Source organism: Mesocricetus auratus, unplaced genomic scaffold (assembly GCF_017639785.1).
Source record: "Mesocricetus auratus isolate SY011 unplaced genomic scaffold, BCM_Maur_2.0 Super-Scaffold_15014, whole genome shotgun sequence".
Taxonomy (NCBI): Eukaryota; Metazoa; Chordata; class Mammalia; order Rodentia; family Cricetidae; genus Mesocricetus; species Mesocricetus auratus.
In genome coordinates, this window is record NW_024429186.1 from 61,291,821 (window position 1) to 61,316,930 (window position 25,110).

The 25,110-nt window shown below is 43.8% G+C and overlaps 1 protein-coding gene and 1 pseudogene across 1 annotated transcript; one reads left to right on the forward strand and one right to left on the reverse strand.

The window, feature by feature from the left end:
* The first annotated feature begins 813 nt into the window (after positions 1–813).
* On the forward strand, positions 814–20,806 carry LOC101840750 (E2F associated phosphoprotein). The gene is made up of 6 exons (XM_040743086.1): positions 814–987; positions 7,204–7,385; positions 8,807–8,902; positions 11,211–11,328; positions 14,675–14,788; positions 20,287–20,806. The coding sequence occupies exons 1-6, from the start codon at positions 914–916 to the stop codon at positions 20,552–20,554; spliced, it is 852 nt and encodes a 283-aa protein (XP_040599020.1). The 5' UTR covers positions 814–913; the 3' UTR covers positions 20,555–20,806.
* LOC121139552 lies at positions 16,543–16,636 on the reverse strand (annotated as a pseudogene).
* Positions 20,807–25,110: the final 4,304 nt, after the last annotated feature.

Below are 25,110 nucleotides of genomic sequence, written 5' to 3' on the forward strand. Positions count from 1 at the left end.
CTTCTCTCCCTCACATTCCCTTGTTCTCATACTGAACCCTAAAACCACCCTGTACTTATGTGGATATTATCCATTAGCAGCATTTGAAGTCTACTTTTGTGGAACCGTCATCCTCTGCGTGCCAGTTATATACATACACTACGCCTCTGTGGTGACGTCGCGGGAATGCGCGCATTGACCTCTAAATAAGCCCCTCCCCGCTCACTAAGGGTGGAGGGAGAGGTTTGTCATTGATTGAGAGTGTCAAGCCTGGAAACCAAAAAGGAGATGAAACTCTTAGAGGCACAGGTCTCCCTGGGTACACCTTACAGGCTCTGGGCAAAAAGCTCTAGCTCATCGTTTCCGCCAGCGGCGGGGACTCATCCTCACGGAATGCAGTTCTAGGAGATTCACCCCTGTAATGTTGAACTACCAATAGTTGCATAGTATTTTTCTGAGTAGGCCTATCATATATTATTTATTTGCACACAACCACTGAGCCAAATAAAAACCTGGGAAGAAAGGCGAAGATAACAACTCGGAAGAAAGAAATCAGACTGGGTGGTAGCTTACAATTGTAATCTCAGCGCTCCGCAGGTCAAGGTCGGCGGAGCAAAGCCACCCTGGGCTGTATACCGAGTTGTAGGTCGGACTGGGCCAGTGAGGCCATCTCAAAAGCTAAATAAAGCGACAGCAGCAGCAAAAATCCATAAAAAGGCAACTGCTGTCTTCCGCGGAAAGGAAAACGCCGAACCAACTTGTTGCCCGCCGAGCCTCCTCGGCAGCCTATTTCCCTGGGACGCCCTGCGCAAGCGCACAGGAAGGGCTCGCGCGAGGAGCGGAAGTGGAGAGTCCGGAAGCCTTAGGGGAGGTACCCGCGGTGTACACAGACTTTCGGATCGTCAGTGGACCGCGTAGGCCTCCCTGGGCCGCCATGAACCGGTTCCAGGATGATTACGATCCCTACGCGGTGGAAGAGCCGAGCGACGAGGAGCCGGCCCTGAGCAGGTGGGCCGCTGCCCCGCGGTGTCCGCCCGGCCCCGGCCGAGCCTATGGTGCTCGCCAGGACGGCCGAGCTTGGGTGCTGTGTTCCGGCTTCGCTTGCAGGAGCCTCGGGTGCCTGGTGGAGCTGCTCAGACTCTGGGGAACCAGGATGGACAGCAGTGCGGGAAGAGGGGTGTTCCAGAGTCCCGGGGGCCCCAAGCGTGAATCCTCAGATGGAACCCTGCCCCTTACCGTTTGCTAGCACTGTGACTGAAGGCGAGTCAGTTCTCCTCAGCCTCGCATCCGTGAGTGGAGATCCAAGTGTGGGACTAGTGAGGGCCACAGGCCTTAGCCTGAAGCACTCATCTGCAAGACTGTCAAATAGAAATAACGGAGCAGGGAACGGGAAGGTTTGGTTGTTATGATAGAGGTACAAAATACAAAATTCTTGCTTTCCGTTGGTTTACCTTATAATAGGGGAAATGAAATGTGTAGATGATCTCTGATAAGCATAAATGAAGGTCTGTGGTACTTTTGGAAAGGGAGTGTTTATCCTACGTGAGGGAACTTGGAATGTTTTTACTTATATGTAAAACATGTGGGTTTTTTCCTTTTTAAAAACCTTGCTGGATATTAAACCCAAGGAATTTTTATCTGTCTGTATGTCTATCTATCTATCTGTTTCGTTTTTTAATTTTAGTTTTGAGACAGGGTCTCAGTGTGTAGCTCTGCTTGACCTGGAACTTGCTCTATAGACCAGGTTCACTTCGAACTCAGAGATTCACTTGCCTCTGCTTCCAAGTGCTGGGGTTGAAGTCGTGCACCCCCATGACTGACTTGTTTACTCCTTTATTACCTTAGATTCTAGAGCAGTGGTTCTCAACCTTCCTAATGCTGGGACCCTTTGATATAGTTCATGTTGTGCCGACTTCAACCATAAAATTATTTCATAGTGTTCTGTGTTTCGTGGGTTGGTTAGAGGAAGAGGGTCACCCCAAGACGAATTTTAGACGTTCTGGCTTCAGGGAGGAACAGTTTCTGTGAACTGAACTCCAAACATCTGTGTAAAGTTGATTGTTACACAAAAGTTGTTTTTTATTTTTTTGTTAAAACAAGTTCCTCGTACCAAAGTCCCTGATCTAATCATAATGCCCATGTCCTTCTGAAGAAAAGTGTCACACTTTAGTACTAATGTGTGCTGTCTTATTGGGTATTGCAGTACCCAATGACCCAAGGTATCCAGGTGTGCCAGGACCATCTTGTGACCAAAGTCATGTAAAGGCTGTAAAGCTCTTTCAGAAAAACAACTTTAGCCGGGCGGTGGTGGCGCACGCCTTTAATCCCAGCACTCGGGAGTAGAGGCAGGCGAATCTCTGTGAGTTTGAGGCCAGGCTGGACGACAGCCTCCAAAACAATACAGAGAAACCCTATCTTGTAAAAACCAAAAAAAAAAAAAAAACCAAAAAAAAAAAAAACAACTTTATAGATAGCAGCAAGCAGTGACTTGTTTTTCACAATGATTTCTTCAAGGTCTCAGTACTTCTAGAAAACAGCTATTCATTATAAAGTTTATCTTTGATACAGTGAAAAACAACTGTTTCATTCTAGTGTTTATCTCAGGTAGAATGATTCTACTAATTTTTCTTGCTACATTGCTACTTTTTTGTTTTTGGTTTTACGAGACAGGGTTTCTTTGTATTGTTTTGGAGGCTGTCGTGTCCAGCCTGGCCTCGAACTCACAGAGATCCGCCTGCCTCTGCCTCCCGAGTGCTGGGATTAAAGGCATGCGCCACCACTGCCCGGCCATTGCTACTTTATATCTAATTTTGCTACTGTTATGAATCCTACGGTACACATCTGTATTCAGGGCATCTGATATGTGACTCAGGAGGAGATTGAGAACCATTGTAGAAAAGGTATGTGTGTGCCAGGAAGATGGTTTAGCTTGTAACAGATTTACTGTGCAAGCCTGACAAGACCTGAGTTCTAGCTCATGTAAAAAGCTGGATGTGTTAGGATTCGTCTTTAATCCCAGCAGTTCTATGGTGACATGGGAGGTGGAGACAGGAGATGCCGTCAAAGGCTTGGGGACAGCTAGCCTGTAGTATACTGCTAGAAACAAGAAAGACCCTTTCTCAACAAGGCAGAAGGCAAGAACCAGTTTCTCATAGTTGTCTTCTGACTTCCAGATGCACTTGCACACATAAAGACATGTGACATGAACACAGAAACAGTGAAGATATGGAACATTGCATCATTACAAGGATCCCTTTTACTGCCTGCAAATGTGCTGTTCTCCTTTTTTTTTTTAAGATTTATTTATTTATTATGAATAGCACAATTATGAATACATCCTTCCTCCATGTATATCTGCACATACCAGAAGAGGGAACCAGATCTCATGACAGATGGTTGTGAGCCACCATGTGGTTGCTGGGAATTGAACTCAGGACCTCTGGAAGAGCAGTCAGTGCTCTTAACCTCTGAGCCATCTCTGTTCTCCTTTCTCTCTGCTCTTGGCGCTCACGTATCTCAGGCTGGCCTCCGACTTCCTGCAATCTTCCTGTTTCGTAGGTGTGCGCCGCCACACTAGCTCTTTTTTCCTTCCTGCCTCCTAAGCAGGTGTGCACCATCGTAACTTGATGCTTTTTTTTTTTAAAGATTTTTATTTATTTTGTATACAGTGTTCTGTCTGCATGCATGCCTGCAGGCCAGAAGAGGGCGCCAGATCTCACTCATTACAGATGGTTGTGAGCCACCATGTGGTTGCTGGGAATTGAACTCAAGACCTCTGGAAGAACAATCAGTGCTCTTAACCTCTGAGCCGTCTCTCCAGCCCCCTGATGCTTTTTTTGTTTGTTTTGCTTTGCTTTGTTTTGTTTTGTTTCTGAGACAGGGTTTCTCTTTGTAGACCTGTCTGAACTGGAGCTCCCTCTGCTGACCAGGCTGGCCTCAAATTCACAGAGATCTGCTTGCCTCCGCCTCCCTGGAAAATAATATGCCCTTTATAACTTTGTTAAGATTAGAGTATAGGAACAGTCTTCTGGCCTGAGCAGTACTGGCCTTTTTGGATAAGGACCGAGAGGGTAATTAGTAGTGGGAAAGAGAAGTTGGAGCTACCTTGTGGAGGGCTACTTTGAATGTTGTGCTCAGAGGACTGGCCATAGAAAGCTCCCGAGTTGGATGGTGATGTGATGAGTGAGGGACATCCTGCTCGTAGGATGAATGAGACAGGGATGAGGGAGGAATGAGACAGAGGAGAGTTTTGAGGTCAGGGCGTCCTTGACCTGACCTCATAGAGTGATGAGGTTGGAGTGAAAATAGTGATGATGGTATTAATAGGGGAGTATAGCATGCTGGCCAATTTACCTGTCATGTAAGGCATTTTCTTGGGAGTAGATTCTGGTTAAAACCGTAGCCATTGCCAGTCATGGTGCCACTTGCTTTTTATACTGGCACTTGGGAGGCTCTGTAAGTTTAGGCCAGTCAGGCTGCACAGTGAAACCTTGTCTCAAACAGGCAGGCAGACAAGCAAGCAACCCACCCTTAGTCATCCACACAGTTCACTGGAGTGAATTGCATTTTTCTGATGAGCTCTCTCTGGTGGAGCCTTAAAGCTTTGCTGGTGAGAAAACAGAAGTCAGGACGATTCTGCCTGTGAAGACTATTGTTATTATTGACATAGGATCTCCTGTATCCCAGGTCTGTGACTTCTGGCTCTCCTGCTTCCGTTTCTCAAGTGCAGAGATTGTAGACATTCACCACCACGTATGTTTTATGTGATGCTGGTGCTCAAATCCAGCCTTGTGCCTGCCAGGCAAGCATGCTACCAACTCAGTTACAGCCTCAGCTTTATTCTCCTGTATATTCTTCATGTTGTGTTAGAAAGGTCTTCGCCATTTAATTTGTTCTTGTTTGAGCCAGGTTCTCATGTAGTTCAGTGCTGGCTTTGACTCCATTGTGTAGCTCATGAGTCTCTTGAACTCTTCACCCTCTGGCCTCCTAAGTGCTGGGATTACAGGTGTCTGTGGACCACCATGGCTGACTTAATTCATTTAAAAATGGAAATAGCATTTATTTTCTTAAATTTGTGGATGTGGGCATATGGGTGCCATGGCACATTATGGAGGTCAGAGGACTACTCTCCTTCCATGTGTGTCCCAAGGATTGATTCAGGCCATCAGGTTTGGTGGCAAATACTTTACCTGCTGATGAGCTATCTTGCTGGCCCCAACTAAATTCATTTCTGTTATTTATTCCTCCTAATTACAGATTTACTATAATTCTGTTGACAGGAAAATAATCATAGAAGGCAATATAAATTGACAGAGATTGGCCGGGCGTTGGTGGCGCACGCCTTTAATCCCAGCACTCGGGAGGCAGAGGCAGGCGAATCTCTGTGAGTTCGAGACCAGTCTGGACTACCAAGCGAGTTCCGGGACAGCCTCCAAAGCCACAGAGAAACCCTGTCTCGAAAAACCAAAAAAAAAAAAAAATTTTGACAAAGATTGGTTAGGAGAACTGGGAATGTAATGTAAGTTTTTTTTTTAAAGATTTATTTATTTATTATGTATACAGTATTCTGTCTGCATGCATGCCTGCAGGCCAGACAAGGGCATCAGATCTCATTATAGACAGTTGTGAGTTGCCATGTGGGTGCTGGGATTTGAACCTGGGTCCTCTGGAAGAGCAGCCAGTGCTCTTAACCGCTGAGCCATCTCTCCAGCCCAATGTAAGTTTCTTAAGGCTAGTGCTGCACTATAGCTCAGTGGCTGAAACGATGCTTAGTGTTTGTGAAGCCTTGATTCAGTTACCAGCATCAGCATAATTTCTCTTTTCACAGTTTTCTGTAGCACTGTGTTTTTTACATTGTAATATTTAATTGCTATATGATGACATATTAACTATATATTAATTATGTATATATATATCCTAAATAAAACTCAGTTCTGTGAAGTAGGTTTTTTTAGTTGATAGAATTATGAAATTATGAATTGGTACAGATATTGAAAAGCAATGTGATAATACAGGAAGTCAGAAAGAGAGATGGAAAGATGGCTCAGTGATTAAGAGCATTGGCTGTTCTTCCAGAGGACTTGGGTTCAATTCCCAACACTCACATAGCTGCTCACAACCATCTAACTGTAGCTCTAGTTCTAGGGGATCTATGGGCACAGGAGCACAGATACACATACAAACAGAACACCCCCCCCACACACAAACAAAAGAAAGAAGAAGCCAGACAGTTGTGGTGCATACCTGTAATCCAAGCACTCAGGAGGCCAGCTTGGTCTACAGAGTGAGTTGCAGGACTACACAGATAAATCCTGTCTCACAAAACCAAACCAAACAAACAAACAAACAAAGAAGTATCCAACCACCCGGCAGTGGTGGCACACACCTTTAGTCCCAGCACTCAGGAGGCAGAGGCAGGTGGATCTCTGGGAGTTCCAGACCAGCCTGGTCTACAAGAACTAGTTCCAGGATAGGCTCCAAAACCACAGAGAAACCCTGTCTCGAAAAAAACAAAAAGCAAACAAACAAAAAGAAGCAACCAAATAAATAAAAACTCCAGGAAACCCCCCTGAAAATTGGACGGATTAGCTTGATCTATTGTCTATTAATGATCATTGCTATATGTAATATGATAGGTAGTATATCAGATATAAATTTGTCAAACTTATATTTGCTATTAAAATGATACAAGTTTTTTTTTTTAAGATTTATTTATTTATTACACATACAGTGTTCTGTCTACACACCAGAAGAGGGCACCAGATTGAATTGTAGATGGTTGTGAGCCACCATGTGGTTGCTGGGAATTGAACTCAGGACCTCTGGAGGAGCAGTCAGTGCTCTTAACCTCTGAGCCATCTCTCTAGCCCCTAAAATGATACAAGTTTTAAGTGATTTTATTTTGTTTTATGATGCTGTATTTTTAACCTAGGGCCTTGCACATGCTATGTGAGTATTCTACTACTGAGCCAAATCCCAGTCCTGATGTTAGTATTTTTAATATTCAGGGCTGGAGAGATGGCTCAGTGGTTAAGAGCACTAGCTACACTTCCAGAGAGGTCCTGAGTTCAATTCCCAGCACCCACATGGAGGCTCACAGCTATCTGTAGTGGGATCTGATGCCCTCTTCTAGCATAAAGTCATACATGTCGATAGCACTCATATGCATAAAAATGAAGAGAAATGTTTTGATGTTCATATTCCCTGTCCTTAAACACATGTTAGTTCTGAAGATGAGGTGGATGTGCTGTTACATGGGACTCCTGACCAAAAACGGAAGCTCATCCGGGAATGTCTTACTGGAGAAAGTGAGTCATCTAGTGAAGATGAATTTGAAAAAGAAATGGAAGCTGAGTTGAACTCTACCATAAAAACGATGGAGGATAAGTTATCCTCTATGGGGACAGGTAAACTTTGGGCTCAGTTCTCACAGATATCCTGTAAGGGATCGTGTTCTTTTGTGTCTCAAGAATCACTCGTGTGTGTGTGTGTGTGTGTGTGTGTGTGTGTGTGTGTGTGTGTGTGTGTGTGTGTGTGTGTGTCTGTCTGTCTGTCTGTCTGTCTGTCTGTCTGTGTCTGTGTGTGTGTCTGTCTGTCTGTCTGTGTCTGTGTGTGTGTCTGTCTGTGTGTGTGTGTCTGTCTGTGTCTGTGTGTGTGTGTCTGTGTGTGTGTGTGTGTGTGTCTGTCTGTCTGTGTCTGTGTCTGTCTGTCTGTCTGTCTGTAAATGATGGGTGGTGATGGGAGGTAAACCTGGGTCTTGTGTTTGTTAGGCAAATGCTCTATCACCAAGTTACAGCCCCACCTCTTTTAAAATTTTGAGACAGGGTCTGGCTATTTACTCAGTCTGGCCTTGAACTCACTGTAGCCTAAGTGATCCCTCTGCCTTGTTTCCTGAGTAGCTGGGTGACAGATCTGAATGAACAGGTCTGATTAATACAGCCCTTATTAAATGAAGAAATGAAGCTGCCAGAGTTTTCCACTGACTAACACGTGTCATGTGTTATTGGAAAGATACTGTTTAGTAACAAGTATTTGTATTATTTCCTTTTGTAGTTTTTAGCTCATGCTGGGCATAGTGGCACACCTTTACTCCCAGCATTTGGGGGCAGAGGCAGGTGAATCTTATTTGAGGCCAGCCTGTGTACAGAGTGTGTTCTATAACACTGAGGGCTGCACAGAGGAACCCTGTCTCAAAAAAACAAAAAAGGTTTAATGGCAGGTTTGATGGTATGGCACTACAGATTCCTGTCTGTAGTGACTAATAAACATATTTCATTTTTAGATCTTTGCGTATAAGTTACTTGACTCAGAAATTGGTTTGTGGAAGTAGGACGGCTCAGAACTGGTTTTCCTATCCGTGTGTTTGTACCTTGAGAAACTGAAATATACAGTTGAAGCAGAGGAAGAGTCAGGGACACAGGCATGTGAAGACACGCTGGAGGGAGGAAGTGTATTCTTGGTTTACCTTCCTGTCTGTCTAATGCAAGACATCCCTTTCCTGTTTTCCATGGGGTATTTGTGTTATGCTTTAAGAAGTAGAAATATATATGCTGAGACCCTGGAAATCAGCATTTGAATTTTAACTAGATTTGTGGGAAGGGAGAAAGAATGATTTTCTCCTAATTTGGAAAACTGGTCAAGGAGTGATTCCCCATAGTTGCATAGGGCACAGATATCAAGTAATCCACTGGCGAAAGAATATTTTACTATACACATGAGACTGTGAATAAATGAATACTATTTGTGTAATAGAAGTGCATGTAGAGGCTTTTGTTTTCTTGAGGACCATATGTGGTTTAGTTTTTAAATGTCACTTCTGGTTTGGTAGGGACTTCCTCAGGAGTTGGGAATGTTGGAGGAGTTACAACAAAGTACTATGATGACATTTACTTTGATTCTGATTCTGAGGATGAAGACAAAGCAGGTGAGTGCCTTTTTGTTTAGCAGGTGTATTTTACGAATAATATCTGCCTTAACAGTTATTTGATACTAGATTTTCCATCTAATTAATTTATGTTAATGGTGTTTGGCGTGCAAGTATTGTCTGTGCACCATATGCATTCCTGGTGTCCTTGGAGTTCTGGAGACGGTGTTGCAGTCCCTGGAACTGGAGTTACAGATGTTTGTGAGCTGTGGGGCCTGGCGGAACAGAAACTTCTATCTTCAGTGGGCCACCATGGAGTGCTGGAAACCCAACCCGGGGCCTCTGGAAGAGCAGCCAGTGCTCTTAACTGCTAAGCCATCTCTCCAGCTCTTCTCTTATGTTTATTTTTAAGAAATGATAGACTCAGGGTGGTGGTGGCATGCACCTTTTATCCCAGCTCTTGGGAAACAGAGGCAGGCGGATCTCTGTGAGATCAAGGCCAGCCTGGTCTACAGAGCGAGTTCCAGGACAGCCGGGGCTACACAGAGAAGCTCTGTCTTGAACACCCCCCCCCCCAAAAAAAAAGAAAACCAGACTTGACACTGGTGGCAAGTACCACAAACAAAATATAGCAGCCATTGAAGCTTTGTATTTGGGTGGTACTCAGAATTGCCAGAGCTATGAAAACTCACACCATTGCTGAGGATTTACTGTTGCCAGTGTGCAAGTTATGAAGTCGGAAATGAACTTGTTTCTTAATTAATGCAGTTTCCTTATCTAAAGACACTGTCTGCAGAAGAGTGGGTGGCTTGTCTGCTGATATTCTTGATCAGGTAGTCCAGGAAATCTGCTGCACTTCCAACATTTATTATACAGCTTGATGACTCTACAGATGTTGCGAACTGTTCACAGTTCCTTGTTTACATGAGGTATACTAATAATGGCGATGTTACAGATGACTTTCTTTTTTGCAAACCTCTTGAAACAACAATTACTGCTCATGATGTGTTTGACACAGTTGGTTCCTTTCTCAAAGAGCACACAATCTCTTGGGAGAAGGTTTGTGGTGTTTGCAGAGATGGTGCTCCAGCTTGCTAGGGTGTCAATCTGGATTTCAGTGTTTGTTACTCAATGGGTCACCAGAAGTCATTGGAAGTCTGTATGACTCATTGACAAAAAGTAGCAGTGAAGATACTGCCACAGAGTTACAAGAGGTAATGAAAAGTGTCAATTTTGTCAAGGTGAGCGTTTTAGACAGCCGACTGTAGCTGTGCAGTGAGTTGGATGCGTTGAACACAGCTCTGCTGTTTCATCCAGAAGTGCAATGGTTTCCAGAGGAGAAGGGTTCAAACATAAGTAAATACATATTTACTTACGTATTTTATGTACATGAATGCTCTGTCTTCATGCACACCAGAAGAGGTCATCAGATCCCATTACAGATAGTTGTGAGCTAATATGCGGGTACTGGGAATTGAACTCAGGAGCTCTGGAAGAGCAGCCAGTGCTCTTAACCCCTCAGCTATTGCTCAGCCCTGCTCATATCTTTGTGAAACAGGGTTTTCAGCTTGTTGGTTATAAAGTCTAAATACAGATGTAGACTGTGTACTTACAAAGACTGATCTGGTGAGAAAGAAGCAGTCTCAACCTTTGCACTGAGGTTGGCTTTTTATGCATACTGTTGAAAAAGGTAATTTTTATTAAGGCTGTTACTCATGCTGTGCCGTGTTTCAAGACAAAATTTCATTTAGTTGTAATTAGAAGTAAATAGTCCTCAGTATATAATTACATATTGTTTTTGTGATTAATCATTATGCTTTAATTATGTTCATTTTGTAACAATGAAAATACAGCCAGGGCTACACAGAGAAACCCTGCCTCATATAGGGGAGGCTGGGCTAAAACTTGCTATGTAGCCAAGGGTGACCTTGAACTCGTGATCCTACTGCCTCTATATCCTAGGCTCTGGGGTTGCAGACATGTCACCATACCAGTTAGTTTTAAATGGGTATTTTGAAACTGAGTTTTCATTATTTGAACTTAGACCTTTGGCCTCCTTTATCTTTAATTTAGTGTCTTAATTGAACAAAAATTCTTATTTAATTTTATGTATTGTATTTCGGGGTAAGATCTTATATTTGTTGCCGGGGTGGTCTGGGACTCACTGTACAGTCCAGGCATGGCAGGTCTCCTGCATCAACCTCTTTCTTAAGTGTTGGGATTGCTGGCTAAAGAAAGGCTTTGGGCATCTTTTTAAAAGATAATATAGATAGAATAAATACATGGTATGGGAAACAGGAGAGCCATTTTATATTAAAGAATTGTAAACTTTAATTCTGATCCATATTGGTAACCTTTTTAAAATTAGCACAAGTGACCAAGAAAAAGAAGAAGAAACAACGCAGGATTCCAACAAACGATGAGCTGCTGTACGACCCTGAGAAAGATAACAGAGACCAAGCCTGGGTTGATGCACAGAGAAGGGGGTAAGAATTTAGATCTATATTTATAATCTTTACAGGAAGAGTGATTTTTTTTCCCTGCTTTCATATTTTATTGTATGTGTATTTATTTTCACACAAACATCAAAAACAATTTGAGGAGAAAAACTTGAATAGTTTATTTGAAAATAACCAGCAGATTTTAGTCAACTGAATATTTGTTTGTTTATTTACTTACTTACTTTTTCAGACAGGGGTTCTCTGTGTCACCCTAGTTATCCTGGAACTTGCTCTGTAGAGCAGGCTGGCTTTGAACTCAGATCTACCTGCTTCTATCTGGGATTAAAGGTCTATGCAATTACTACCTGGATAAATTTTTATTTAGTTATTTATTTATTTACTTTTTTTTTTGGTTTTACGAGACAGGGTTTCTCTGTATTGTTTTAGAGGCTGTCGGTCCAGCCTTGCCTCGAACTCACAGAGATCCGCCTGCCTCTGCCTCCCGAGTGCTGGGATTAAAGGGGTGCGCCACCACCACCTGGCTCAATTTTAAACAGATTTATTTTAAAACAGATTCTCATGTAGCCCAGGCTGACTTTAAAACTTAGTATGTAGTTGGGGGGTGGTCCTGCTTCTATCTTCCAAATATTCTCTGGAATTATAGGTTTGTGTCACCACAATTAATTGTTGAGTCATTGATGGATCTAAACTGTCATAGTCAGTCTCTTCATTTAAGAAATAGAACTTCTTAGCTGGGCGGTGGTGGCGCACGCCTTTAATCCCAGCACTTGGGAGGCAGAGCCAGGTGAATCTCTGTGAGTTCCAGGCTAGCCAGGGCTGTTAATAGAACAGGGCCATTGCACGTAGTATATAACTTGATTTATTTTTTAAATCCAAATGGGATGTTTATGTTCTAACTATCTTGTGACTGTTGTGGATAGTGTTGTCAACAGTACAGATGTTTGTTTGTGTCCCTATTTACATTTTTTTTTGGTATAAACCTCAGAGGAACATTGCAGGATCACATGGTAAATTGTCGTGTCTGCTGCACGGCCTGTGTCCGAGAACGTGCAGAGGGTGTCGGGGATTGACAACACAGAGACTTGTTCAACGATGTAAAGAAAACTTTAAGCAGGCCCCAAAAAGGTTCAAGAAAACTTCCTAAGAAAGGCTCCCACCAGAGAAGCTTCTGCTCTCTCCTCTACCCTGGCTGGTTCTGCCCTGACACCAAAAACTGATCTGGGCGTGGCAGAAGAGGCGGTTAGTCTTTGGACAAGGTCGAGGTCAGGGTGGTTTCTGTGGGCAGGCCTTTTCCAGGAACTTATTGCCCCCGGGCATTGTATTGTTTTTAGTAAACATGTTTTTAGTAAACATTGTCTTACAGCTGCCTACTCCCAGGCAGAAGGGGACGTGGGTCTCTGCTCAAGGTCTGGTGTTCCCACAGTAAATGTGTTTTAAGTTTTTGTGTGTATGTGTGCATGGTGCTGGACATTGAATGTATGCTGTGTGTAGCACATGCTGGGCAAGCACTGCACTGCCGAGCTACACGCAGTGCCTATGCTTCAGTCCAGATGGGGACGGCCATCTCTGTTTTCCACTGATAATGCTGTGGCATCTGTACAGTTTGCAGCGCCCCCTGGTGGATGTTAACTTACTCAAGCTTCCTTTATTTTGTTTTTAGAGGCTGGATGGCCGAGGAAGCATAGTTTGGCTTGGAATTTGCTGTGTAGCCCAGGTTGGCATTGGGAGCTTTTTTTCTTCCTGCCTTAGCTTTCTGAGTTTATTTTACTTTACATTTGTTTATTTTAAAATTTACTATTGCTGTGTGCATACGTGGTAAGCCATGCTTGTGGAGGTCAGAGGACAGCTTCTAGGACTCAGTTCTCTGCTTCTGTCGTGATTGTCAGGTTACTGGCAAGTATCTTTACCTGCTAAGCCATCTTACCAGCTCTTCTATCTTTAGGTTTTGATCCAGAGTCTGCGCTGACCCTAAAGCTCCGCTTGGGTGGCTGCCAGAGAGCCCCAGGGATCTGCCTGTCTCTGTCCTGCGGTCCCTGAGAGCACTGTGGACACAGGCCGTGTCTCTGTCTGCTCCTTATGTGGGGATTCGGCTTAGCTCAGGTCCTCACATTTTGTACAGCAGGCACTTTGCTGACTAAGGTTTCCCTCAGTGCCCCCTGCCCCCCTTCTCTGTCCGGTCTGGAGCTCATTGTGTAGTCCAGGCTGAATTTGTAGTCTTCCTGCGATTGTCTCCTTGGTGCTAGGATTGCAGGTGTGGGTTACCTTGCCTGACCAACTTAAGTTTTTTGAGACTTCTCTGTGTAACAGCCCTGGCTGTCCTGGCACTCACTCTTTAGACCAGGTTGGCCTCCAACTCAGAAAACCACCTCCCTAGTACTGGGATTAAAGATGTGTGCTACCACCTCCTGGCTTAAGTTCATGACTACAAATGTAAAATAATTTCTCATATTTTCCTTGTTTTTGGCATCTTAAATATGTTGAAGAACCATGGCCAGGTGTAAGAAAGAGTTAGTTTTCTGTTAGAATCCACCTGAGATTTTCCTCACAATCACACTGATATTATGGGTTTTTGGTTTAGTGTTAGGTTTGGTTTTTATGAGACAGGTCTCATTTTAGCTCATACTGGCCTTGAACTCTGGATCCCCCTCTTTGGAGTGCTGGGATTTCAGCCATGGACCACCACATACCACCAAATTGTCTACTTTGAAAGAAAATTACTGTGTGCAGTCCAGACTTAAGGAGTGAGTTAGGTTCTGCCACCTTGAAATTTGATTTGATTGCTTTTTTTTCTTTTTTCTTTTGGTGGGGGGGTTTGAGACAGATTTTCTCTGTGGCTTTGGAGGCTGTCCTGAAACTAGCTCTTGTAGACCAGGCTGGTCTTAAACTCACAGAGATCTGCCTGCCTTTGCTTCCTGAGTGCTTGGATTAAAGGCGTGTGCCACCATGCCTGGCTTTTTTTTTTTTTAACTTTCTGCCTCTCCAAGATGCTTTTGGTGAGTCTTGTAAACCATATCCTTAGAATTATCCATTTCTGGAGCTAGAGAGATGGCTCATCGGCTCAGAGCACTTGTTGCTCTTGCAGAGAACCTGAGTTTGGTTTCTGGCACTTACACGGTGGCTCACCACCATCTATAACTCCAGTTCCTGGACATTCTGTACCTTCTTCTGACCTCCCTGGGCACCAGGCATGCATGTAGTGCACTTAGATACTGCAGACAAGACATTCATTCATAAAATAAATAAATCAGAAATAATAATAATAATTTGTTACTTTTCTGAGTACTGATTCCTTTTTCTGGACTGTGACATGAGAAACCAGGATTTGGTCGATTAATGTGTTTTTCCTTGTCAAATTATTTTTCTGTTTTAGTTACCATGCTTTTGGATTGCAGAGACCCCATCAGAAACAACAGCCTGTTCCAAACAGTGATGCTGTTTTGAATTGCCCTGCCTGCATGACTACACTGTGCCTTGATTGCCAAAGGTAAGGGACAAAGGTAAACACATCACATGCACCCGAGTGAGTGTGCCTCAGCCTAGAACCAACCTTCCCAGAACCAAAACAGTTTGGTGGGCCTTTGCTTAAATCAGCGGTAGACTGTTTTTGTTGTTAGTGTAAATATTTATTAGACCAAAATCTAGAAGAGTAGTAACTATAGCATACAATACAGTTGTAAGAATCTAAAGAACAGCCGGGCGTTGGTGGCGCACGCCTTTAATCCCAGCACTCGGGAGGCAGAGATAGGCGGATCTCTGTGAGTTCGAGACCAGCCTGGTCTACAGAGCGAGTTCCAGGACAGCCTCCAAAGCCACAGAGAAACCCTGTCTCGAAAAACCAAAAAAAAAAAGAATCTAAAGAACAGAGTGGGTTTGCTAAAAGGTCACCTCTGTGGTCGTGTGATGCTTAAAAACAGGAGTGACAGCTGAGTGGTGGTGCATACCATTAATCCCAGCACGCAGGAGCCAGAGGCAGGAGGATCTCAGTGGGTTCGAGGCCAGCCTGGTCTACAAAGTGAGTTCCAGGCCAGCCAGAGCTGTGATACAGAGAAAGCCTGTCTCAAAAAAACAAACAAAACAACCCCCCCCCAAAAAAACAAACCCAAAGAAACAGGAGTGAGGGAAGGGGTTCAGATAAGTTAGAAGCAGGTGATTTTTAGCCTAGATGGAAAGCTTGAGTTGGCCCCACACCACTGGGATTCTTGGGATGTTTCAGTCTGAGAAGTTAACTAAGATAAAAAAAAACTACAGCAAAGTTGATTGCACAATATTCAAGCAGGAGTTTCTTAGTTTTTATTAGTGTCATTCCAGAAGGAATTTAAGTCCTGGTAGAGTAAAAGTTCTATTTTCCATTTTCTGGACAATGAAGATGAGCTAATTCAATTTCTCTTTCTATCACTACTTTGCTGCTAGAGAGATCCTTTTGTTGTTTTTGCTAATAGAACCGTTTGCTCAGTGTAGTGATGACTAGCAGTGTGTTTGTCCTTTTGAGATGGACTCTCACTACCCTGACTGGTCTGGAACTGTCTTTGTAGACCAGGCTGGCCTTGAACACACGGAGATCCACCTGCTTCCCAAGTGCTGTTTGTTTTTGTTTTTGAGACATGGCCTTCCTGTGTAACTCAGATCCCCCTGCCTCAGCCTGTGAGCACTGGGGTCACAGGCTTTACTCAGTGAGCTGGGGCTTTGTGGGTCTCTGCTGTAGATTTATATGAGTATTTGCCTGTGTGCATGTATGTGCACCGTGTGTGCCCCTTAGAAGATGGAAGATGGGTTGGCTCACCTAGAACTGGAGTTAACAGAGATTGTGAGCCGCCATGTTGGTGCTAGGAGCCAAACCTGGGTTCTGTGAAAGAGCAAGTGCTCTTTAACAAGTGAGCCGTCTCCGTAGCCGCCCCTTGCTTGTTCATTTATCTAGTGTTGGCAAGCATGTGGTGGCATGGGAGTCCAGATGACAGCTGTCGGAGCCGGTTGTTTTCTTCCACCATGTGGGTTCTGGGCACTGAAATCGTGAACCAAGCTCAGGACATCATACGTTCACAGCAAGTGCTGTACCACATGTGACAGATTGTTTTTTTTAAAATATGGAACGCTGCACAAATTTGCAAGCCATTTTTTGGTCATGGTACTGTAGGCCTTTAATTCCAGCACTTTCAAAGCAGAGGCAGGAGGATCTCTCTTTGAGTTCAAGGCCAGACTGGTTCCAGGACAGCTAGGGCCATACAGAGAAATCTTGTTTCCAAAAAAATTTTTTTAATATCATCATTATACAGGGTGCATGGTAATTTTCTTTGTATTGTTTCAGTTTTAATATATGTGCTGCTGAATTGAGCACAGGGGACAGGTTTTTTTAATTACAATTATTGCTGGGCAATGGTGGTACAGTCCTTTAATCCCAGTATTTGGGAGGTGGAGGCAGGTGGATCTCTGAGAGTTGAGGCCAGCCTGGCTACACAAAGAGATCTTATCTTGAAAAACCAAAAGGAAAAAAAAGCAATTACTATTTAATAGTAATTCAGACGTCTGCTGGCATGGTGGTTCAGGTCTATAATCCTAGCACTTGCAGACTGAAGCAGAACAGCTACTGTATATTCAAGACTACTCTCAGCTACAAAGTGAGAACCTGCTCAAAAAAGCAAAGTGGGCTGGAGAGATGGCTCAGAGGTTAAGGACATAAATAAATACATCTTTAAGAGTTGCTCTTGCAGAGGACTCAGAGTCAGTTCCCAGCACCCAGAAGGCAACTCAGTTCCAGGGAATCCAGCACCTTCTGACCCCTGCAAGCATCAGTCATGGGTGTGGTGTGCATACATACAGGCAAAATAGTGGTGCACAAAAAAAAACCAATAAATCTAATTTTGGTTTTTTTTTTGAGACAGAGTTTCTTCTCTGTGTAGCCCTGGCTGTCCTGGAACTTGCTTTGTAGACCAGGCTGGCCTGTAACTCAGAGAACCGCCTGCCTCTGCTTCCTGGGTGCTGGGATTGAAGATGTGCACCACCACCACCCAGCCTTTTTTTTTTTTTTTTTATAATATAAACCTCAAATAATTCAAGACAGAAGATTAAGTGTTTCTGATTTTTTAAAAAGAGTTTATTTATTATTATTTTATGTGCATTGTTGCTTTGTCGATCCCCTGGAACTGGAGCTACAGACAGTTGTAAGCTGCCATGTGGGTACTGAGAATTGAACCCAGGTCCTCTGGAAGATCAGCCAATGCTCTTAACCAACTGAGCCATCTCTCCAGCCCTGTGTTTTTTATTTTAATTGGAGTCATCTTACTTGCTTTTTATTTCCCTCCAGTTTGATTTTAGACTTGAATCACTTAAATATTTCTGCACATATGGAAACTTTAAAGTGCGTATTTGTTTTGTTTTTTTGTTTTTTGTTTTTTTTGTTTTTTTTTTTTGGGAAACAGGCTCTTGATATGTAGACTAGACAGGCCTCAGACTTTGGGCAGTCCTTTCTCATCTCCATGTTCTGTGGTTACTTACTGGCTCCTGTATTTGGTTCAAACTGCACAGAGCAGCACACATCTAAAACCTCAGTATTTGGAAGGTGGAGAGGAGGATCTGAATTCTAAGCTTACTTCAGCTACATATCCAGTTTGAGGCCAGGTTGGATTGTATAGCAAGACCTTGTCTTGAAAATAAAATAAAACTTATGGTCCAGATGATAAAGGTGTTGCTAAGCCTGACAACCTGAGCTCTACTCTTTTTTTTTTTTTTTTTATTGGTTTTACGAGACAGGGTTTCTCTGTATTGTTTTGGAGGCTGTCGGTCCAGCCCAGCCTCGAACTCACAGAGATCCGCCTACCTCTGCCTCCTAAGTGCTGGGATTAAAGGCGTGCGCCACCACCACCCGGCCTGAGCTCTACTCTTAAGACCCATGTTGTGGGAGGAGAGAGCTGACTCTCTGAGCTACACACACATTCTGTGATGTGTGCCCACCTCTCCAAACCCCTCCCCCACAAATGCAGTACTGGCCCGGTGGTGCACACCTGCCTTCACAGGCCTGGGAGGCAGAGGCAGGAGGACCAGGAGTCAGAGGTCAGCCTTAGTCACATAGCTAGTCTGAGGCCAGCCCAGGCCATGTAAGGACCTGCCTCAAAAACTTAAACATCATCCATCAAGTTCCCAGCAACATTTTTGTCTTCCTAAGTTTAAAGACACATTTAAAAATTGTTCCCCCCTTTAGTTTTTATTTTAGTTTAGTTTGTTCTTTCAAGACAGAGTTTCTCTGTGTATGTGTGCACACCATTGACAGGCTTTCCCTCTTTATTTTTACTGTGTTTACTGTTGCTTTGCTTGCACATATGTCTATGCATTGTATGTGTTCAGTGCCTACAGAGGCCAGAAGAGGGTATCAGAACCCTTGGACTGGAATTACAGATGGATGTGAGCTGCTGTGTGAGTGCTGGAATAAACCTAGGTCCTCTGCAAGAGCTGCCAATGTTCTTAACAGCCAAGCCATCTCTCCAGTCCCTAAAAGTTGTTTTAAAGCAGTAGGGATAACACGCTGTTTTCTATTTAGGGGCAGAGGCAGGTAGTGAAAGCTCACTCGAGCATGTACCTCTGGCAGGCCTTGACCTTCTCCCGGACTCCCTCTGCCTTGCGAAAACTGTTAGGTTACATTCCTAAAAGTAGCCAAGGTCTATTCCCTTACTTCCTCCTCCAGAGCCTGACTTCTGAGGTCCAGCCATCAAAAGCTCCCTTTGGTTCACCTAATTAACATGCCCAATTAAGATACACCATTGCAGGGGGCTGGAGAGATGGCTCAGAGGTTAAGAGCACTGGCTGCTCTTCCAGAGGTCCCGAGTTCAATTCCCAGCAACCACATGGTGGCTCACATCCATCTGTAGTGGGATCTGATTCCATCTTCTAGCATAAAGATGTACTTGCTCCAAAATAATACAGAGAAACTCTGTCTTGAAAAACCAAAAAAAAAAAAAAAAAGTACTTGCATATAGAGTACTCATATGCATAAAATAAATAACTATTTTTAGAAAAGATATAGTGCTGTATCCTAATCCATTTGAACACAGACTTCCCCTTTTTCTCCTTTTAAAAGTTATACCTGCAAGGTCATTTGCTACTGTTTTCTTCCTGAGTCAGAAAGCAGCCACTTTAACTTTTCTTCCCCACTTAATAAAGATGTCTGTGAAAATTGGTGTTTGTGTATGGTTTGTGCCCAATCCAGGGTCAGGAAGGGAGCCCCTGCAATGCAGGGATCTCTTTCCGGTGGACCTCTGAGAATTCCAGGCCAGCCAGGGACACATAGTGAGAAACTATCTCAAAAGGAGAAAAAAAATATTAATAAGCCTCATGGCTGGTGCCAGGCATGGTGGCGCCTGCCTCTGAGCCTGATACTCAGGAGGCAGATCTCTGTGAGTATGAGGCCAGCCTCATTTACGTGTGGGTTCCAGGCCAGTCAGGACTACATAGTGAGACTCTGTCTAAAAATACTATTTTTTTTTCAGTGCTGGAGATCAAACCTCAAGACTTTGCACATGCTTTACCATTGAACTATATTTCCATCCCAGTACCACAGTCCCATTTATCTGTTTATCTATTTATTTTTGAGGCAGAGTCTCTGGTTGTCCTAGAACTCACTATGTAGATCAGGCTGGCCATGAACTCACAGAGATCCCCCTTCTTCTGCCTCCTGAGTGCTGGAATCTAAGGTGTGTGCCACTACACCCAGCCTTACGTTCCATCTAAGAATGTCTTTCTCCATGGAGTGGCAGTGCGTGCCAGCATTCTCATTACTTGAGAGGTTGGGACGGGAGGATTGTGAGTTCCAGGTTAGCTTTCGCAGCTCTGTCTCAAAAAAAGGCAGAGGTGAGGGAGAGGTAAATAAGTGATTCTTTCACATTTCCATTTCATTCCCCTACCTTTATTGTGGTGATTATTCATGTAGGTGTTCTCAGAGTTGATCTAAAAATGACCTCTATTAAGTCCTAACTCTCCATTTCGTTCTCCCTCTAGGCATGAATCCTACAAGACTCAGTACAGAGCAATGTTTGTGATGAATTGTTCTGTCAACAGAGAGGAGGTTCTAAGATACAAGAACCCAGGAAACAGGAAGAAGAAGTGGGGTGCTAAGAAGATGAGGTCTAACCCTGAAGGTCCCGTGGAGACAGAAGGGGAAGAAACCTATCACCCTGTCATGTGCACAGAGTGTTCAACTGAGGTGGCAGTCTATGACAAGGATGAAGTCTTTCATTTTTTCAATGTTTTAGCAAGCCATTCTTGAACAGCCTGACAGGTAATTGGCTTCCCAGCACTGTATAAAGCAAATCTGGACTCTTATTTTCTCTGTCACTCTATGACATTGAGTTATCAAAGCAGGATTTCATCTTTATGAGAATGGTTATCAACTGCTATCCCTTCTCTCCCTTTTCTTGGTCATTTACCCATGAGTAATGACGGGACTGATTATTCATTTCATTTCATCTTTGGAGACTTTGGTACTTCTTATTTATTAAATTAGCTTCCTAGAATTAAATAGTCTTGGAATACGTATTTGTTCTTAGTGTTTGGTCCATTGTCTGTTGCTGTAACAAAGTACTAGAGGTCGGTGCTTTATAAAGAAATGAGTTTAGGGCTTGGCAAGACCCGGGAGCCCTCAGGGGAAGGACAGGATAACTCTCCAGTTTTCCTATGCCTGACTTAAACTTGCACGCACATGCACACACACTCACACAGAGGACCTGGAAAGTGGGGGGCGTGCTGACCGTTTGGTGGGGTAACAGAATTGGGGTTGTAAGTAGGAGCAAAGTTCAGTGATATGCATATGAGGTTGCCGCAATGAAACCTGTTTTGTATGCCTACTAAAAGCAACATGAAATAAAAAATAAAATACTTTTTTTTTTTTTGGTTTTTCGAGACAGGATTTCTCTGTATTGCTTTGGAGGCTGTCCTGGAACTCGCTCTGTAGACCAGGCTGGCCTCGAACTCACAGAGATCTGCCTGCCTCTGCCTCCTGAGTGCTGTGATTAAAGGCGTGTGCCACCAACGCCTGGTGAAATAAAATACTTAAGAACTATTGTTCATGTCCTTTCACTTAGAAAAGAACCTTGAGATATCACACATTTCCTGAGGCTATTGGGCTGGACTCAGAGAATTGTGCCGAAGTGTTTCCCTCTGATTTCCATGTGGAGCTTTGAATATCTCTCTGTTCTTTTATTAGGGTGATTTCTATAACTGGCCTGCAAGTGATTGCATCTTGGGTGACAGAGTTTTTCAGCATAGCCTTCTCATATTTTATCACTAGACATATTTTTCTCTTTATGTTAGGTAGCTGCTCATAATCCTTTGAAGGATCACTTATAGCCTTTTTTGCCTCAACTATCCCCTCCCCTCTACAGGGTCTCACACAGCCCACGCTGCCCTGAAACTCCATGTGGCCGAGGATGGCCTTGAGCTCCTGATTACCCTGCCCCTACCTCCCTGTTGGAGCGATTACAGGTGTTCACTAGCATGCTTACTCTAAATCCATTTTAAATGGAGCATAAAATATTTGTTTAAGGGGTTTAAACAGATCCCATTGAAGCTAATTGTTCCTTCATCAGCTTGGTTTATTGTATCATGCCCTATTGCTGTGCAGTGTGGTCACAGACATACAGAATAACACACATTCATTGTCACATTTGTGTGTGTGTGTGTGTGTGTGTGTGTGTGTGTGTGTGTGTGTGTGTGTGGGGAGCCTGGCCACACCTAAACAGTGCATTCAACAAGTCGATAAGGAACCCGGTTAGGTAATGTCTCTTGCAGACTTAGCTGGGCAAGTATCTGTTCCCAGTGTATCAGGCTGTTGGCAGAGTGTGTATCCTTATAGCCACAGGACTGAAGTGCCTTTTCCCCCCTGTTGGTTGTCAACCAGGAGGGAGTGAAGTTGCCACTTTTTTTTTTTCCTGGTTGATTAGCCAGGAGCTGCTTTCAGCTCCCAGACGCTGTCTGCCTCCAGATGTAGAAATACCAACTATTAAATATCACTTGTTAAGTGGGGTTTTTTTTTTTTTTTTTTGGTTTTGTTTTTTGAGACAGGTTTCTCTGTGGCTTTGGAGCCTGTCCTGGAACTCGCTCTGTAGACCAGGCTGGCCTTGAACTCACAAATGTCTGCCTGCCTCTGCCTCCCAAATGCTGGGATTAAAGGCTTGTACCACCAACTCCTGGCATTAAGTGTTTTATTTATGTTTCAAAGGAGCACTCTCTCTCTCTCTCTGTCTCTCTCTCCCCCTCTCTCTTCTATGCTATGTGTTTCTATATGGCAGATGTTGGCTATGCTTGTTTTGTTTGTTTTCTTAGTTCCTAATCTGAAGTCCTAGACACTCCTAAGAGCAGTCATTGCTGTAGGCTTTTGAATGGTTACCAGAGATTTGGAGCAGAAAGAACACGTAAAAGACTGTAATTAGGAAAGCTGAATACTTATGAAACAGTGACCTGAACCCACATCCCCATTTGAATGTTTTTTTTTTGTAAGTAATTTTTGAGTGACTTCTTTTCATTTTTGATGTTTGATTGATTATCACTGACTCGCTGGCTTGCTGTGGTCTCTTAGAAGTTTCTGATTTTTCTTGTACTGAGGATTGTACCCAGGGCCAGGAAGTACTTACTATAGAGCTACAACCTAGCCATAGGCCTATGGGAACTTAACCGCCTAAATGTAAACTCGAAGAGGTTACCCCACAATATATATACAGTTATTGTGTCAATTAAAAAATAAGCATTAGCTGAGCATGGATCCTAGCACTCAGGAGGCAGAGGCAGGCACATCTCTATGAGTTCAAGGCCAGCCTAGTGTGATGGGCTCATCCCTATGGCCTAGTCTGCATAGCAGGTTTCAGGTCAGCCATGGTTACATAGAAAAATCCTATCACTAAAAAGCAGCCGGACAGTGGTGGTCTACACCTTTAATCCCAGCACTCGGGAGGCAGAGGCAGAGGCAGGCGGATCTCTGTGAGTTCGAGGCTAGCCTGGTCTACAGGACAGCCTCCAAAACAATACAGAGAAACCCAGTCTGGAAAAACAAAAACAACAACAAAAAAGCAACGAAAATCCTTCAAAATTAAGTAAATACATGTTTAAGTATCCCTTAAGCTTATAGTCTTACTTTTAGCTGGAATCACTGATTGCCCCTACCCTGTCCACTCCCCTATGTACTGCAATGCTGCTTGGGTGTTCCTCAGAATTAGTATGTTGGGAATTTAATTCTCAAAGCCCTATGATAATGGCTTTGGAGATGGGTCTTTGGAGGAAGCCAGGATTAGATGAGCCCCCTCTCCACATGATGACGGCATCCATGGTTTTACAAGAAGAAGAAACCTCTGCCATCACGGCAGTTGCTTGGTCCTACCATGTGGTGCCATTACATTATGATGCAAATGCCAAGCAGGGTTGACACCCCGTGCCCACAGAGCCCAGCCATAGCTCAGAGGGGGACGGTGTTACATAACCATGGACACCAACAAGCAGCCGTCCCTGGGACAGACCTGGCCAAGTGTCCCAGCACTACCCTTCCAGCTTATCTGAATGGAAAGTTGGGATGACAATGGCAAACCTTATGTAAAAGAGTAAGTTACCCAAAAAGTGACGGTGATATGCTAGCATTTAGTCACCGTGAGAGGAGTCTTCAGTTTGTACTATCACCTGAAAACCAGGTAGTGCATGCCATCATGTAAAGATGACTTTTTTTTTAAAGTTCGGTGGTCAGAAATAGCCCCTAATGGGGTTCATTTTAGCCTAATATGTAAGAGGTCTGAAAAACAGACCTCGTGTACAGTTTTATAATGATTTTGTAGTGGAGGGGTTTCAGAGACATAGTACCTATGCAAGTCTCTGTAGGGAACCAAATGTCTGAAGCGGGTGAGTTTGGGGGCCGGGCGGTAGTGGTGCACACCTTTAGTCCCAGCACTTGGGAGGCAGAGGCAGGTGGATCTCTGTGAGTTTGAGACTGTCCTGGTCTACAAGAGCTAGTTCCAGGGCAGCCCCCAAAGCCACAGAGAAACCCTGTCTCAAAAAACAAAACAAAAACAAACAAAAAAGATTACTTTTGGGACTCTATTCCAACTATCTGTAACTCCAGTTCCAGGGGATCGCATGCCCTCTTCCGATCTTCACAGTCACCAGGCATGGCGGTGGCACACACACATAGATGCAGGCAAAACACCCATACACATAAGCAATATTTAGTGTGTGTGTCTGTGTCTGTGTCTGTATAGTCATGTGTGTGCAGGTAACTTAGGAGTCCACAAGAAGACCCCGAATCCTTTAGAGCCAGAGCTAGGAGCAATGTCCCAGGCAGGTTCTGGAAACCAAACTGGTCCTCTGGAAGAGCAGGACATGCTCTTACCCTCTGAGCCATCTCCCCCACCCCTCATTAAGAAATTTTAAGTTGGGGGGCTGGAGAGATTTAAGAGCACTGGCTGTTCTTCCAGAGGTCCTGAGTTCAATTCCCAGCAACCACATGGAGGCAGAGTGTTGTATATATAATAAATAAATAAAATCTTTAAAAAAAAGAAATTTTAAGTTGGTACTTGAAACTCTTTCCTTTTTCCTCTTCCTCTCCTTTCTTTCTTTCTTTCTTTCTTTCTTTCTTTCTTTCTTTCTTTCTTTCTTTCTTTCTTTTTTTTTTCTTTTTGATTTTCGAGACAGGGTTTCTTTGTGGCTTTGGAGCCTGTCCTGGAACTAGCTCTTGTAGATCAGGTTGGTCTTGAACTCACAGAGATCCCCCTGCCTCTGCCTCCCGAGTGCTGGGATTAAAGGCGTGCACCACCACCTCAGGCTCTCCTTTATTCTTGAGACAAGGTC